Source organism: Zophobas morio, unplaced genomic scaffold, assembly GCF_036711695.1.
Source record: "Zophobas morio isolate AGI-343-1 ecotype UQ-CSIRO unplaced genomic scaffold, CSIRO_AGI_Zmor_V1 ptg000012l, whole genome shotgun sequence".
In the NCBI taxonomy this organism is placed as follows: Eukaryota; Metazoa; Arthropoda; class Insecta; order Coleoptera; family Tenebrionidae; genus Zophobas; species Zophobas morio.
Window position 1 is genome coordinate 4,111,257 of NW_026972117.1, and position 14,707 is coordinate 4,125,963.

Here is a 14,707-nt window from a genome sequence, read left to right on the forward strand (position 1 = left end):
GAAAACGGGGTGGGTGGGCGGGCCCAGTTTGAATTTTTCTAAGCCTTGATTTCACCACTTGACAAAATAAAAATCAGCCTTCATCTCATAGTAAATAAAATAACCCAATGAAATCTGAAAGTGGAGGTGGGTGGGGATAGTTTTACATTTTTTATTAAGATTCCACTAATCATTAACATGCAATCCACTTTTCGTCCAATAAAATTAGCGATCAAGAAAAAAACGGGGTGGGTGGGCGGGGCCACTTTGAATTTTTTTGAGCCTTGATTCGATCAATTGACAAAATAAAATTCAATCTTTATCTCAAGGTAAATAAAATAAGCCAATGAAATTCAGATGTGGAGGAAGGTGGGGTTAGTTTTACATTTCTTGTGAAGTTTGTACTCATTATTAGTATAAAATCCGCTTTTCGTCCAATAAACTGAGTGATCAAGATGAAAACGGGGTGGATGGGGCTAGTTTGAGTTTTTTAGCGTTGATTCGACCACTTAATAAAATAAAATTCTATCTTCATTTCACGGTAAATAAAATAAGCCAATTAAATTCAAAAGTGGAGGTGGGTGGGGTTAGTTTTACATTTTTTGTTAAGATTCCACTAATTATCAATAAAAAATCCACTTTTTGTCGAATAAAATGAACGATCAAGAAGAAAACGGGATGAGTGCGAGGAGCCGCATTGATTTTTTTTGTCGCAGATTGAACTACTTGATAAAATAAAATTCACTCTTCATCTTACAGTAAATAAAATAAGCCAAGGAAATCCAAAAGTGGAGATGGGTGGGGTTAGTTTTACATTTTTGTTAAGATTCCACTAATTATTATTATAAATATAAAATCCACTTTTCGTCCAAAAAAATGGGCAATGAAGAAAAAAACGGGGTGGGAACTTTGAGTTTTTTAAGCCTTGATTCCACCACTTGACAAAATAAAATTCAGCCTTCATCCCATAGTAAATAAAGTAAGCCAACGAAATCCAAAAGTGAACGTGGGTGGAGTCAGTTTTACATTTTTTGTTAAGATTCATTTGCCAAAATAAGACTTATGTTAGCAAGTACTAGTACCGCCCACCCGCCTCTTATTCTCTCAGAAGATATGTCATTTGTCACAATTAGGCTTATCTTAGAAAGTACTAGCCCCGCCCACCCGCCCCCTATTATTTCAGAAGATATGTCATTTGCCAAAATCAGTCCTATCTTGCCAAGTACTAGCCCCGCCCACCCACCCCTATTCTCTCAGAAGATATGTCATCTGCCAAAATCAGTCTTATCTTACCAAGTACTAGCCCCGCCCACCCGCCCCCTGTTCTTTCAGAAGATATGTCATTTGCCAAAATCAGTCTTATCTTATCAAGTACTCGTCCCGCCCACCCGTTCTTTATTTTCTCAGAGGGTAGCACTTGCTAGTATTTGCTAAGATAAGATTGATTTTGGCAAATGCCATACCCTATGAGAAAATAGGGGCGGATGGGCGGGCTAGTACTTGGTAAGATAAGACTGATTTTGGAAAATCACATATCCTCTGAGAAAATAGAGGGCGGGTGGGCGGGGCTAGTCTTTGGTAAGATAAAACTGATTTTCGCAAATGAATTATCTTCTGAGAGAATATGGGGGGGAGGCTAGTACTTGGCAAGATAAAACTGATTTTGGCAAATGTCATATCCTCTGACAAAATCGAGGGCGGGTGGGCGGGGCTAGTATTTGTTAAGATAAAACTGATTTTGCCCCTATTAATCTTGTAAAAATTTGTGGAATTCAAAGATGTTAAATTGCAATTTTCCATAGTAACGAGTTAAATTTGCCAAAATCAGTAATATCGTGCCAAGTACAATCCACTTTTCGTCCAATAAAATCAGTGGTCAAGAAAATAACGGGGTGGGTGGGCGGGGCCACTTTGAATTTTTTTGACCCTTGATTCCGCCATTTGATAAAATAAAATTCAATGTTCATCTCAAGGTAAATAAGCCAATGAAATTTAGATGTGGAGGAAGGTGGGGTTAGTTTTACATTTCTTGTGAAGATTCCACCCATTATCAGTATAAAATCCACTTTTCGTCCAATAAACTGAGTGATCATGATGAAAACGGCGTGGGTGGGTGGGGCTAGTTTGAGTTTTTATAGCGTTAATTCGACCACTTAATAAAATAAAATTCAATCTTCATTTCACGGTAAATAAAATAAGCCAATGAAATCCAAAAGTGGAGATGGGTGGGGTTAATGTTACATTTTTTGTTAAGATTCCACTAATCATCAATCTAAAATCCACTTTTCGTCCAATAAAATGAGAGATCAAAAATAACACGGGGTGGGTGGGCGGGGTCACTTTGAATTTTTATAAGCCTTGATTCCACCACTTGACAAAATAAAATTCAGTTTTCATCCCATAGTAAATAAAGTAAGCCAACGAAATCCAAAAGTGAACGTGGATGGGGTCAGTTTTACATTTTTTGTTAAGATTCCACTAATCCTCAACATACAATCCACTTTTCGTCCAATAAAATGAGTAGTCAAGAATAAAACGGGGTGGGTTGGCGGGTCCACTTTGAATTTTTATAAGCCTTGATTCCACCAATTGACAAAATAAAATTCAATCTTCATCTCAAGATAAATAAAATAAGCCAATTAAATTCAGATGTGGAAGTGAGTGGGGTTAGTTTTACATTTTTTGTTAAAATTCCAATAATCTTGAAGATAAAATCCACTTTTCGTCCAATAAAATTAGCGATCAAGAAAAAACGCGGTGGGTGGGCACAATGAATTTTTTTAAGCCTTGATTCGACCACTTGACAAGATAAAATTCAATCTTCATCTCAAGGTAGATAAAATAAACCAATGAAATTCAAATGTGGAGATGAGTGGGGTTAGTTTTAGATTTTTGGTTAAGATTCTACTAATTATTATCGATATAAAATCCATTTTTCGTACAATAAACTCAGTGATCAAAATAATAACGGGGTGGGTGGGCGGGGCCACTTTGGTTCTTTTAACGTTGATTCGACCTCTTTATAAAATAATATTGAATCTTCATCTCACAGTAAATAAAATAAGCCAATGAAATCCAAAAGTGGAGGTGGTGGAGTTAGTTTTACATTTTTTGTTAAAATTCCAATAATCTTCAAGATAAAATCCACTTTTCGTCCAATAAAATTAGCGATCAAGAAAAAACGGGGTGGGTGGGCGGGGCCACTTTAAATTTTTTTAACCCTTCATTCCGCCAATTGACAAAATAAAATTCAATCTTCATCTCAAGATAAATAAAATAGTTTTACATTTTTTGTTAAGATTCTACTAATCCATTTTTCGTACAATAAACTCAGTGACCAAAATAAAAACGGGGTGGGTGGGCGGAGCCACTTTGGTTCTTTTAAGGTTGCTTCGACCACTTTTCCAATTTCATCTTCATTTCACAGTACGTAAAATATATAGGTGGATGGGGCTGATTTTTAATTTTTTGTTAAGATTCCACTAATTATCAATACAAATCGACTTTTCGTCCAATAAACTCAGCGATCAAGATAAAAACGGGGTGGGTGGATGGGGCCACTTTGAGTTTTTTTATCACTTAATAAAATAAAATTCAATCTTCATCTCATTGTCAATAAAACAACCCAATGAAATTCAAATGTGAAAGTAGGTGGACTTATTTTTATATTTTTTATTAAGATCCCACAAAAAATCAATGTAAAATCCATTTCCCGTCCAATAAAATAAGCGATCAAAAAGAAAACGGGGTGGGTGGGCGTGTAAATTTTTTTAATCGTAATTTCCACAACTAAAATGTGACGTATCGAAGAAAATTTAGAGACGGCTTCTTCAATTTATTGGGAGGGAGGAGATCAAATTTGATTGGAAAATGTTACACAATTTTGATTTTTCTTACAAACATCTGTGTATCAAAGAAAACTTAATACGGATTCATAAATCACAAGTGGAGGAGTATGTTACAAAACTTACATAAAATTTTTCACAAAAATCTTAACGTTTAGGGTAAAAACTGAACAATCGGTCCAGTAATTTCGGAGATTATATGTCTAATAAAAATCCGGACAGACGGACGGGCGGAAAATGGAGACCGAATTTTTCAAACTCGATGAAGAATGATAAAAAATAGAAACCCAGAACTGTAGAAAATGCTCTCAAAGCGCCAGTTTTTAAATGAAAACAGCTGCGCAGTCCCTATTTAGAACTAATGTGACGGTATTTATTCAAGTGATCAAAGAATACAACAGAAACGATAAACTTTAACACTGCTGGTGATAATTTGAAAAATCCGCAGTTTGCCAAACATATCTAGCTGAGTAATGCTTGTTGTAAATACACATTTAAAAAATCTACTATAATGGCAACTGAAATTGAAATGGATTTACTGACTTCAACTGTGCAAGCTCAAGGTAGGTTTTCAACTGTATGAAACGAACTGAAGTACGAATTAAATTTTCTTTAAATTATAATTTTAGTTACAGCATCTGACGACTCTTTGTCTGAACCACCCCAAGAAACATTCGATAATTCGACGAAAATCTTTGTAATAATCCTAATTGCCGTATTAGTGATTATTGATCTAGGCAGTTTTTTTACAATATTGTCACTGAAGGATATAGAACTTAGAGCCCATGCGAACTCATTCGTGGATAAAAATGTCAGCATTACCTCCCCTCAGTTGGTTCATCCTAAGATTTATTCTAGCGAGATTTCCAGCCGAAGATTTGATGAAGACAGGTATATTTGCTTTATTTCAATGTATTGTTGCGTTTTAACTGATTTTCTTTTAATTGCTTTGTAGGGTTGTACTAAAATTTGGTCGGCGATTGGGACTAGAATAAAATCTGCTGCAATTTTTGCGAGATTTTAAAACTTTCTTTATGGATATTTACAATGTAAGCAGACTGGCGTTAAAACTGAATGGTTCAACTAAAATCTAAAAAAATGTGTTAGGTAACAAATGAATAAAACGTGAAATGAGTAATGTTTCCTTCGTAAATATTTGGACTGTCAACGAATAAAATCCGGTAGTTTCGTGGAATGTGTTCTTTCAACCGATAACAATTTATTTAAGTGTCGAATGATTTAAAAGTTGAAACAAACTCCTAAGACAACATAATTTCGCAAAACATACATGACACGTAATTTTTCATAATTGTTTTATTACAAACAGCTGCTTTAGCTAAAATGTCGTAATTTCCAAACCATTTACGCTAGTGATAAAATCGTTATCAGTGCGTTCAAAAATGATTTATTAAAGATAATAATTAACCTGTAATAAGTCTACACAGTGACGCCATCGATCTGAGTGCAAGTTTCTCTTACATTTATTTGGCATTTGCATAAATGTAGTTTGTGTACTTAAATATAGATAGACAACAAACACCCACGGAATTTCGCCAAATACCAGACAATGTGAGTCTACAAAGTAAACATTAAAGAACTGATTTTTAAGTCCGAAGTAGGCATTGGCCGCATTTCAAAATTTTCTCGATATTGCAAAAAAACGAAAAAATAATTCGAATGACGTCTTTTGCTTGGTGAAATGGCCAGACTTAATGTGAGCTAACCCGATTTTGCCTGTCTAGTTGCTTTACACACTAGTGATGACGTCTGTGTTAACATATTACGTACTTTTCAATACGTGCCAGTGACCTCTCCCAATGATGAATGTTGCAACACCGATTAGAAAGCATCTACCTAGCCTACTAAAAACCATATTAACTTGTCGAAAGAAATTGTTCTTCTATCTTGAATAAGCTCTATTTTTACTTCCAAAGTATAAGCTAAGCACGAAAAAATGGTTCTCTGTCTGTCTGTCTGTCTGTCTGCGGTCTGTCCGGATTTTTAATAGATAGATAATCTCCGAAACTGCTGGACCGAGCGTTTCTAAATCAAATTTTATGTGTTATTTTATATTAATAAGGTCCAAAATTCACATTAATAAATGTTTTTCAGTTTTATAGAGTAACATACTCTTGCACTTGTGGTTTATGAATCGAGTTTTTTTTTTGGAAAAAATCAAAATTCTACAATTTTACGTCTTGTCAATTTTTCGACTTTTCTACGTTTCGATTTCTCGATTTTTCAAGTTTTAATTTGTCAGTTTTTCGATATTTCATTTTTGGGATTTTCAATTTTTCAATTCTTCGATTTCTCGATTTTAATTTCCAATATTTCAGTTTTACGTTTTTTAATTTTTTCGATTTTTCAATTTTTCGATTTATCAATATTTCCAGTTTCGGAACTTCTAAATTTTCAATTTTGAGATTCATGGTTTTTTCGACTTTCCTATTAAGTATTCGACTTTTCGATTTTTCGATCATTTGATTTTCCCAAATCTCGATTTTCGATGTCTCGGTTTCTAAACTTCTCCTCGATTTCTCGCTTTTTCGATTTTCAGATTTTCAATGCTTCAATTTTTTCCACTGGTCAATTTTTCGATTTTTTAGGTTTTTGATTTTTTGAGTTTTCCGCTTTTCGATTTCTCGATTTTTCAATTTTTCGATATTTTAGTTTTGGGATTTTTCAGTTTTCCTATTTTTTATTAACTGGATTAATCGCTTGATCAATTTTTCGATATATAAATATTGGAATTATCCATTTCTCGAATTCATGTTTTTTACTTTTTCAATTTATCATTCCTTAAATTTCAAATCTTTCGATTTTTCAGTTTTTCGGGGTTAAAATTTTTAGATCTTTTAGTTTTATCAATTTTTAAATTTCTCAATTTATCGAGATTTCGATGTGTCAGTTTTTCAATTTTTCGATTTTTCAAATTTTTTTATTTAAATTTTTCAATTTTTCACATTTTCATTTTTAGATTTGGGCTAAATCGATTTCTCAAGTTTGCAATTTTTCGACTTCCTGACTTTTCGATTTCTCGATCTTTGATGTTTCGAATTCTTGAACATATTTCAATTTTCCAGTTGTTCCATGTTTCGATTTTTCAATTTGTTACATTTCAGTTCTGGGATTTTTCAATTTTTCGATTTTTTTTTAATGTTAGATTTTTCGATTGCACGATTTCCCGTTTTTTTGATGTTTCAGTTTTTCTTTTTTTTTAATTTTACATTTTTCGACATTTTGGTTTGTCAATTTTAGAATTTTGAAGTATTCGATTTTCTATATTTCATTTTTTTACACGTCTTGAATTTTTCGATTTTTTAAATCCCCAATTTTGATTTTTCAGTTTTTCGACTTTCGATTTTTAGGTTTTCCAATTTTCAGATTTCAGATTTCTCGGATTTTCGTTTTTTCGAATGTTTGAATCATAGAAGTTTCAATTTTTCAATATTTCCGTAATTCGATTTTTCAAATTTTTTATTCCTCAAATTTCTTGATTTTTCACATTTTTGATTCTTCGAATTTTGGATTTTTCGATCTTCAATTCTTCGATTTTTTATTTTCTAATATTTCAATTTTTCAATTATTGAATTTTCCATTTTTTGACTTCTCAATTTTTTAATGTTTACAATTTTTCGGCTTTTGATATTTCGTTTTTTCAATATTTCGATTGTTTGATTATTCGATTTTTCGAAATCCCCAATTTCGAACTTTTGATTTTTCAGTTTTTCGATTTTCGAAATTTATATTTTCGAATTTTGGATTTTCTATTTCTCGGATTTTGGCTTTTTCGAATATTTGATTGATCCAAGTTTGGACTTCTCAATTTTTCAGTCCTTTGTTTTTCAAATTTTTTATTTTTAGAATTTTTGGTTTTCCGATTATTCAATTCTTCGATTTTTCAATTTTTCGATTTTTTTAATCGCAGGTTTTTCAGTTTCTAGTTTTTTTAATTTTTCGGTTTTTCGTTTTTTTAAATTTTACAATTTTCTTGAATTCTTCGATTTTTCAATTTTTTGATACTTTTTATTTTAGATTTTTAGATTTCTCAACTTCTCGTTTTTCTGATTGTTCAGTTTTTTGATTTTCAATTTTTCGTTTTTTTAAATTCTACATTTTTCGATTTTGCTATTTTAAATTTTCTAATATTACAATTTTTAGACTTTCAATATTTCGTCTTTTCAATATTTCGAGTCTTGGATTTTTCGATTCTTCGAAATTCCCATTTTCGAATTTTTGATTTTTCCGTTTTTCGATTTTCGAAATTCATATTTTCGAATTTTTGATTTTCCATTTCTCGGATTTTCGTTTTTTCGAATATTTGATTGATCCAAGTTTGGACTCAATCTTTCAGACCTTCGTTTTTCAATTTTTTTTTACAATTTTTGATTTTCCAATTCTTCAATTCTCCGATTTTACAATTTTTCAATTTTTATAATTTCAGATTTTTCAATTCCTCGTTTTTTTGATTTTTCGGTTTTTAGTTTTTTTAAATTTTACAATTTTCGATTTTATGATTTTTTTATATTTTAATATTTCAATTTTCCGATTTTTGAAATTTTCCATTTCTCATCTTCTGGGTGTTTCAATGTTTACAATCTTTCGACTTTTTGGTTTTCGATTTTAGAATTTTGGATTTTTAGATTTTCGATATTTCGTTTTTTTCAATATTTCGATTCTTGGATTTTTCAATTTTTCGAAATCCCCGTTTCTAATTTTTCAGTTTTTCGGCTTCCGATTTTTAGATTTTCCAATATATGATGAATATTTGATTCATCTAAATTTCGACTTTTTAGTTTTTCTTCCAAATCTTCGATTTTTCAAATTTTTGAATTCTCAAATTTTCGATTTTTCGAATTTTTGATTTTTCGATTATTGCATTCTTCGATTTTTTCGATTTTTCGATTTTTTTAAATTCAGATTTTTCGATTTCTCAATTTCTCGTTTTTTTAATTGTTCAGTTTTTGATTTGCAATTTTAAAATTTTAGATTTTTCAACTTTCGATATTTCATTTTTTCAATATTTCGATTCTTGGATTTCACGATTTCTCCGATTTTCGTTTTTTCGAATATTTGATTCATCGAAGTTTCGACTTTTGAGTCTTTAAATTCTTCGATTTTTCAAATTTTTGGATTTTCAAATTTTTGACTTTATGAATTTTCGATTTTTCAATTTTTCGACTTTTTTATTTTATATTTTTCGAATTCTCGGTTTCTTGCTTTTTTTTAATGTTTGGGTTTTTCAGTTTTTCATTTTTTTAACTTTTACATTTTTCGATTTTTTAATTTTCAAATATTTCAATTTTACAATTTTTTAATATTGCAATTGTTCGATTTTTGAAATTTTCCAATTTTCAACTTCTCTATTATTCAGTGTTTACAATTTTTCGAATTTTCGTTTTTTGGAGTTTAGAATTTTCGATTTTTCAACTTTCGATAGCTCGTTTTTTTATATTTCGAATGTTGGACTTATCGATTTTTGAAATTTTCCATTTCTCAACTTGTTTACAAGTTTCCGACTTTCCGATTTTTTGATTTTTTAATTTCAGATGCTTGGTTTTTGCTATATTTCGATTCTTGGATTTTTCGATTTTTCGAAATTACGAATTTGACTTTTTTGATTTTTTGGTTTTTCGATTTTCTATTTTTATACATATCCTCTAATTTTCTATTTCCCGATTTCTCGTATTTTTTTTTATCGAATATTTGATTCATCGAAGTTTCGACTTCTTAATTTTTCAATTCTTCGATTTTTCAAATTTTTGATTTTTCAAATTTTCGGCTTTTCGAATTTTCAATTTTTCGATTTTTTTATTTTAGATTTTATGATTTCCCAATGTCTCGGTTTTTTTAATTTTTCAATTTTCCAATTTTTCAGTTTTTAATTTTTTTAAATTTTACTCGACTTTTTGATTTTTTTTGGTTTTGCGATTTTCGACTATTATATACATATTTTGGAATTTTCGATTTTCCGATTACTCCTATTTTCGTATTTTAGAATATTTGATTCATCGCAGTATCGACTTGTCAATCCTACAATTCCTCGATTTTTTAAATTTTTTAATTTTCAAATTTTCGGCTTTTCGAATTTTCGATTTTGCGATTCTTCAATTCTTCGATTTGTCAATTTTTCGATTTTTTTTATTTTAGATTTTATGATTTCTCGACTTCTCGGTTTTTTAATATTCACAATTTTTTGACTTTTCGATTTTCCGATTTTAGAATTTTCGATTTTTCAACTTTCGATACTTCGTTTTTTCTATGTTTCGATGCTTGGATTTTTCGACTTTCCGAAATCCCGATTTTCGAATTAAGATTTTTCGTTTCAATTTTCAATTTTTAAATTTTCGAATTTTTGGTTTCTCGATTTCTCGGATTTTTTAGAATATTTGATTCAACAAGTTTCGACTTTTCGATCCCTCAATTCTTCGATTTCGAATTTTGGATTTTCGGAGTTTCAACTTTGGAATTTTTGGTTTCTCGATTTCTCGGAATTTAGTTTTTTCGCACATTTGATTATCGAAGTTTCGACTTTCAATTCTCCGATTTTTCAATTTTTTTATTTTCAAATTTTCGGCTTTTCGATTTTTCTGTTTTTCGTTCATTTGTCCATTTTAAAATTTTTTTATTTTTTTTAGTATTTCAATTTTTCGATTTTTGAGATTTTCCATTTCTCAACTTGTTTACAATTTTCCGACTTTCCGATTTTTCGATTTTCGGTGCTTGGTTTTTTCTATATTTCTATTCTTGGATTTGTCGATTTTTCAAAATTCTGAATTTCGACTTTTTGATTTTTTTACTTTTGCGATTTTCGACTGTTATATACATATTTTGGAATTTTTTATTTTCCGATTACTCCTATTTTCGTATTTTAGAATATTTGATTCATCGCAGTGTCGACATTTTAATCCTTCAATTCTTCGATTTTTAAAATTTTTGAATTTTCAAAATTTCGGCTTTTCGAATTTTCGATTTTGCGATTCTTCAATTCTTCGTTTTTTCTATGTTTCGATTCTTGGATTTTTCGACTTTCCGAAATCCCGATTTTCGAACTAAGATTTTTCGTTTTATCAATTTTAAATTTTCGAATTTTTGGTTTCTCGATTTCTCGGAATTTAGTTTTTTCGCACATTTGATTCATCGAAGTTTCGACTTTTCGATCTTTCAATCCTCCGATTTTTCAAATTTTTAATTTTCAAATTTTCGGCTTTTCCAAATTTCGATTTTTCAATTTTTCAATTTTTTTTATTTTAGATTTTATGACTTTTCGATTTCTCGTTTTTTTTATTTTTCAGTTTTTCATTTTTTAAAATTTTACATTTTCCGATTTTACGATTTTTTAAATTTTTATTTTAATATGGCATTTCTCGATTTCTCCGTTTTTCAATGTTTACAATTAAGATTTTTCGTTTTATCAGTTTCTGATTTTTTAATTTTCGAATGTTTGGTTTCTCGATTTCTCGGATTTTTGTTTATTCGAATATTTGATTCATCGAAGTTTTGACTTTTCGATTTTTCAAATTCTTCGATTTTTGTGAACTTTGGATTTTCGGTTCTTCAATTTTCCGATTTTTCAATTTTTGGAATTTTATTGATTTTCCAGTTTTTCGTCTATTTATATTTCGATTTTTCGATGTTTGACATTTTCCATCCCTCAACTTCTGGGTTTTTCATTGTTCACAATTTTACGACTTTCCGATCTTTCGATTTTTTTATTTCTCTGGTTTTTCGGTTTGTCCTTTATAGAGGTAAAAAACAAACATGGCAAAACCAAATTTTAGAATTTTTCAAAAAAGTGGAATTTATATATTTTTTACCAATATTTTTTACCGAAAACTGTTATAAAGAATTTTATTTACAACTTTTTACTGTTTAGTTACATAAACTTTGCTAATCTTATTAGGTCGGTAAAAACTATTTTCCAATTTCAATAATTGCCAAGCGCCACATTTATGATTAATATTGCTCTGATTATTAGTAAATAGCTTTATCATTTTTTCACAAAATATGGGTGACATTGATAACACAACATACATTTAACTCCAAAGAAATGTTCTTCCCCAAGAGAAATTAAACGAAAACAAAAATTTTCAAACAAAATAGAGGCGATTTTACAAATTCCAAAAAAAATTAAGCATAAAACGTTTCATAACAGGTTTGAATGTGACCATTTCGTTTTATTTAACAATAATTAATATAAACAGAACAGCCTTGAAAACAGTCGAAATTTTCCATCATATTTACAAAAAAAAACTAATTTAGCCAATAAGAAACACAACAAGCGCCAGCAACGAAACACCAACAAACCAAACCGAATATTCCCATTTCATTTCCACGAAATGTTTCAAATATCCGATTTACAAATACTTCCATAATAAATAATTTTTTACAAACCGCGTTCGTCGCGATAATTTCAGTTCACCATACATCCGCACAATTCAATGACCGTTGAATAAATTGAACGTGAATCACAACAACATAATTTTACGGGGATTTTCTGAAATGATAGTTAACATCATATAAATCTGTAACCGAAGCGAGCGACTTTAGTCTCTCGTGGCGTAGTCCCACCACACTATTATGCTACCAGATAAAACAAAGCTATCAAAATCAACTGAGAAAAGTACGTAAGTGACAAATATCTTCTCCATTACACAATCATTTTTATTAATTTTTTTGCAGTTGTCGACGGTGGAAAATCATACAAAAAATCGTCCATTTTGTTTGACAGCGGAAATTGCGTTCTAGTGTTCATCGTTTCACTCACGATGTCCATAGCAATAGCGTTTGCTTTAATGCTGACCGTTTTTCATGCTACTAGTGCTACCGAGGACCCTCTAGATGTCTTCGACAACGCTAATTCTATAGAAGAGCTTCTGCCTCCTCACGAGTTCGTCCACAAGGAAACATGGGGTGGAAAACTGCCTTCGCACGTCCAAAATCTCCAACACCCTCTAGATCTAGTGATTATAGCCCACACAGCCACCAGTGTTTGCACAACTTTGACTGAGTGTTCCAAACTAGTGAAAGCCATACAAAATTACCACTTTCGTCTAAAAAAATCTGACATTGGTTACAACTTCTTGATCGGTGGTGATGGAAATATCTACGAAGGACGGGGTTGGGATGCCGCTAACAGTGTCAAAGATAAGTCAATTAGTGTCAGTTTCATTGGAAATTTCTTGTATGACCACTTGACCGAAAACATGGTTGATGCTCTCCAAGAACTGTTAATAGAAGGTGTCGAACTTGGAAAATTGAAAGAAGATTACAAAATCGTGTGCCATAATCAAACCATCGCAACGCTGAGTCCAGGACAAAACGTTTACGACGTGGTGAAGACCTGGAAGCACTTTAACCCCGAACGACTACGCTAAATTTGGTTTTTGGTTCCTTGATTCAGTATTTTGAGTTTCTAGTGTGATTATTTTCTAAATAAATGGAAAAGAAAAATATATCGAAATTATTTCAGTGTGATTTTTATCAAAGAAATAGATTGTTTGTATACGGTGGTGGGAAAATAAATGTTTATTGGGATTAATGTGATGAGTTTATTATGGAGCGGCTATGTTTATGTGCACAGAACAAACTTTTCCTTTTTGTTCATTGTAGACAGTCGATGCGGATTTTGCGGTTGTTCTAAGAAACGACAAATTTTATAATTTTGTGTTTGCTTTTTTAACAACATTACCTTATTAAACACTCGCTTCACCACCAGTGAAAGGATTTAACTCAAATACACACTCGAACAAAATTAACTCGTCGAACAAGTTTTCTCATTAACAGATTGTATTGACGTCCGAGTTCATGACAGTGGCGTTTCTTATTTTCTTAAATAAAGATCGACTTATTGTCAGGTATTCTTGGAAAAACCGTCACATTAAAATCGATATTGATTAGAAATTTTTCCTTAAGCTTAATGGATGTGAAACGTCTATTACTTAACAAAAGTTATTAACTGATAATGATCTCATTCCGAACCTCAGACCCCAAGCAATACTAAGTTGTGTCTTCTGTGAAAAAATATGACTTATTTGTATATTTAAAGGCACAACACAAACACAACTACGTAAACATGATTCTACAATTTTTCAACACTGTTAATGTTATAAAACTAATATTTACTGAGAGTAAATAAACATCACAATCAGTATCAGGTTGATTGATCGTGTTCCTCAAAACAAAGAGTGTCAGTGCAGCTGTCCTATAATCAGTAGACATAAAATACATAAAAATCTGCAGTTAGAGTAAATACATTTAAAATTGTTACGTAATTACTTAATTGTTATTACAAACATTTCTGCACACCTAATAATAAATTCCCTGGAAAGATATCTTTATAGCTTTACGCGCATGCAAAATCCTATTTATTTTATGTAACAATACACAGAGAATATGCTGCAGTTTTGTACACAGCAATGTTTATCCAACAGTTGAGGTAACGTCACTGTAAATGTGGTACCAAAGTGGCGCCTCTGGCTGTGTAAATAATCCAGATGGCAATATGGTAGTTTAGGGGGAGAGTCTTATAGGGAAAGTTTGAGCTCATCTTAGAAATCGGCCTCCAAAAATTTGCAAAGAATTCAGTGTGATCCCGGTTTTCGTCTGTCTGTCCGTCCGTCTGTCTGTCTGTCGTCGATTTAGAAATTCTCTCGTGTATCCATTTTAGAAAATCTGGAAGACCGAGAAGTCTTGAAAATTTCAGAAAATGTTGACTTTGAATATTTTCGCATATCTGGAGAATGAACAAATGAAAAAATTCGAAAATTTTAATATCGGAAGATTTAAAAGTTTACACGATTCTAAATATTTTCAAAAGTTTCAACGATTTCGAATTTCAAAAAATTCCTAAGATTCCAAAGTTACAAAGATGCAAAAAGTTA

At 31.0% G+C, this 14,707-nt stretch overlaps 2 protein-coding genes across 4 annotated transcripts; both read left to right on the forward strand.

Annotated features, from left to right (window-relative positions):
- Positions 1 to 4,260: 4,260 nt before the first annotated feature.
- Positions 4,261 to 4,962, forward strand: LOC135128283 (uncharacterized). Of its 2 annotated transcripts, none has more exons than XM_064055185.1 (3): positions 4,261 to 4,387; positions 4,460 to 4,715; positions 4,780 to 4,962. In XM_064055185.1, the coding sequence occupies exons 1-3, from the start codon at positions 4,336 to 4,338 to the stop codon at positions 4,817 to 4,819; spliced, it is 348 nt and encodes a 115-aa protein (XP_063911255.1). In that variant the 5' UTR covers positions 4,261 to 4,335; the 3' UTR covers positions 4,820 to 4,962. The 2 variants fall into 2 exon arrangements, with proteins under 2 accessions (XP_063911255.1, XP_063911254.1); XM_064055184.1 differs by having other exon boundaries at positions 4,263 to 4,387; positions 4,454 to 4,715.
- A 296-nt stretch (positions 4,963 to 5,258) lies between these two features.
- On the forward strand, positions 5,259 to 13,365 carry LOC135127653 (peptidoglycan recognition protein-like). Of its 2 annotated transcripts, XM_064054181.1 has the most exons (3): positions 5,259 to 5,393; positions 12,242 to 12,447; positions 12,507 to 13,365. In XM_064054181.1, the coding sequence occupies exons 2-3, from the start codon at positions 12,405 to 12,407 to the stop codon at positions 13,199 to 13,201; spliced, it is 738 nt and encodes a 245-aa protein (XP_063910251.1). In that variant the 5' UTR covers positions 5,259 to 5,393; positions 12,242 to 12,404; the 3' UTR covers positions 13,202 to 13,365. The 2 variants fall into 2 exon arrangements, with proteins under 2 accessions (XP_063910251.1, XP_063910252.1); XM_064054182.1 differs by lacking the exon at positions 5,259 to 5,393 and having other exon boundaries at positions 12,018 to 12,451.
- Positions 13,366 to 14,707: the final 1,342 nt, after the last annotated feature.

What these genes read in the sequence shown, in the direction of transcription:
- LOC135127653 (XM_064054181.1), top strand. Translation starts at nt 12,405, where the DNA reads ATGCTACCAGATAAAACAAAGCTATCAAAATCAACTGAGAAAA. An exon ending in ATCAAAATCAACTGAGAAAA is followed by an intron (nt 12,448 to 12,506) that starts GTACGTAAGTGA and finishes ATTTTTTTGCAG; the next exon opens with TTGTCGACGGTGGAAAATCA.
- LOC135128283 (XM_064055184.1), top strand. Translation starts at nt 4,336, where the DNA reads ATGGCAACTGAAATTGAAATGGATTTACTGACTTCAACTGTGCAAGCT. An exon ending in TTCAACTGTGCAAGCTCAAG is followed by an intron (nt 4,388 to 4,453) that starts GTAGGTTTTCAA and finishes TTATAATTTTAG; the next exon opens with TTACAGCATCTGACGACTCT. An exon ending in CGAAGATTTGATGAAGACAG is followed by an intron (nt 4,716 to 4,779) that starts GTATATTTGCTT and finishes ATTGCTTTGTAG; the next exon opens with GGTTGTACTAAAATTTGGTC.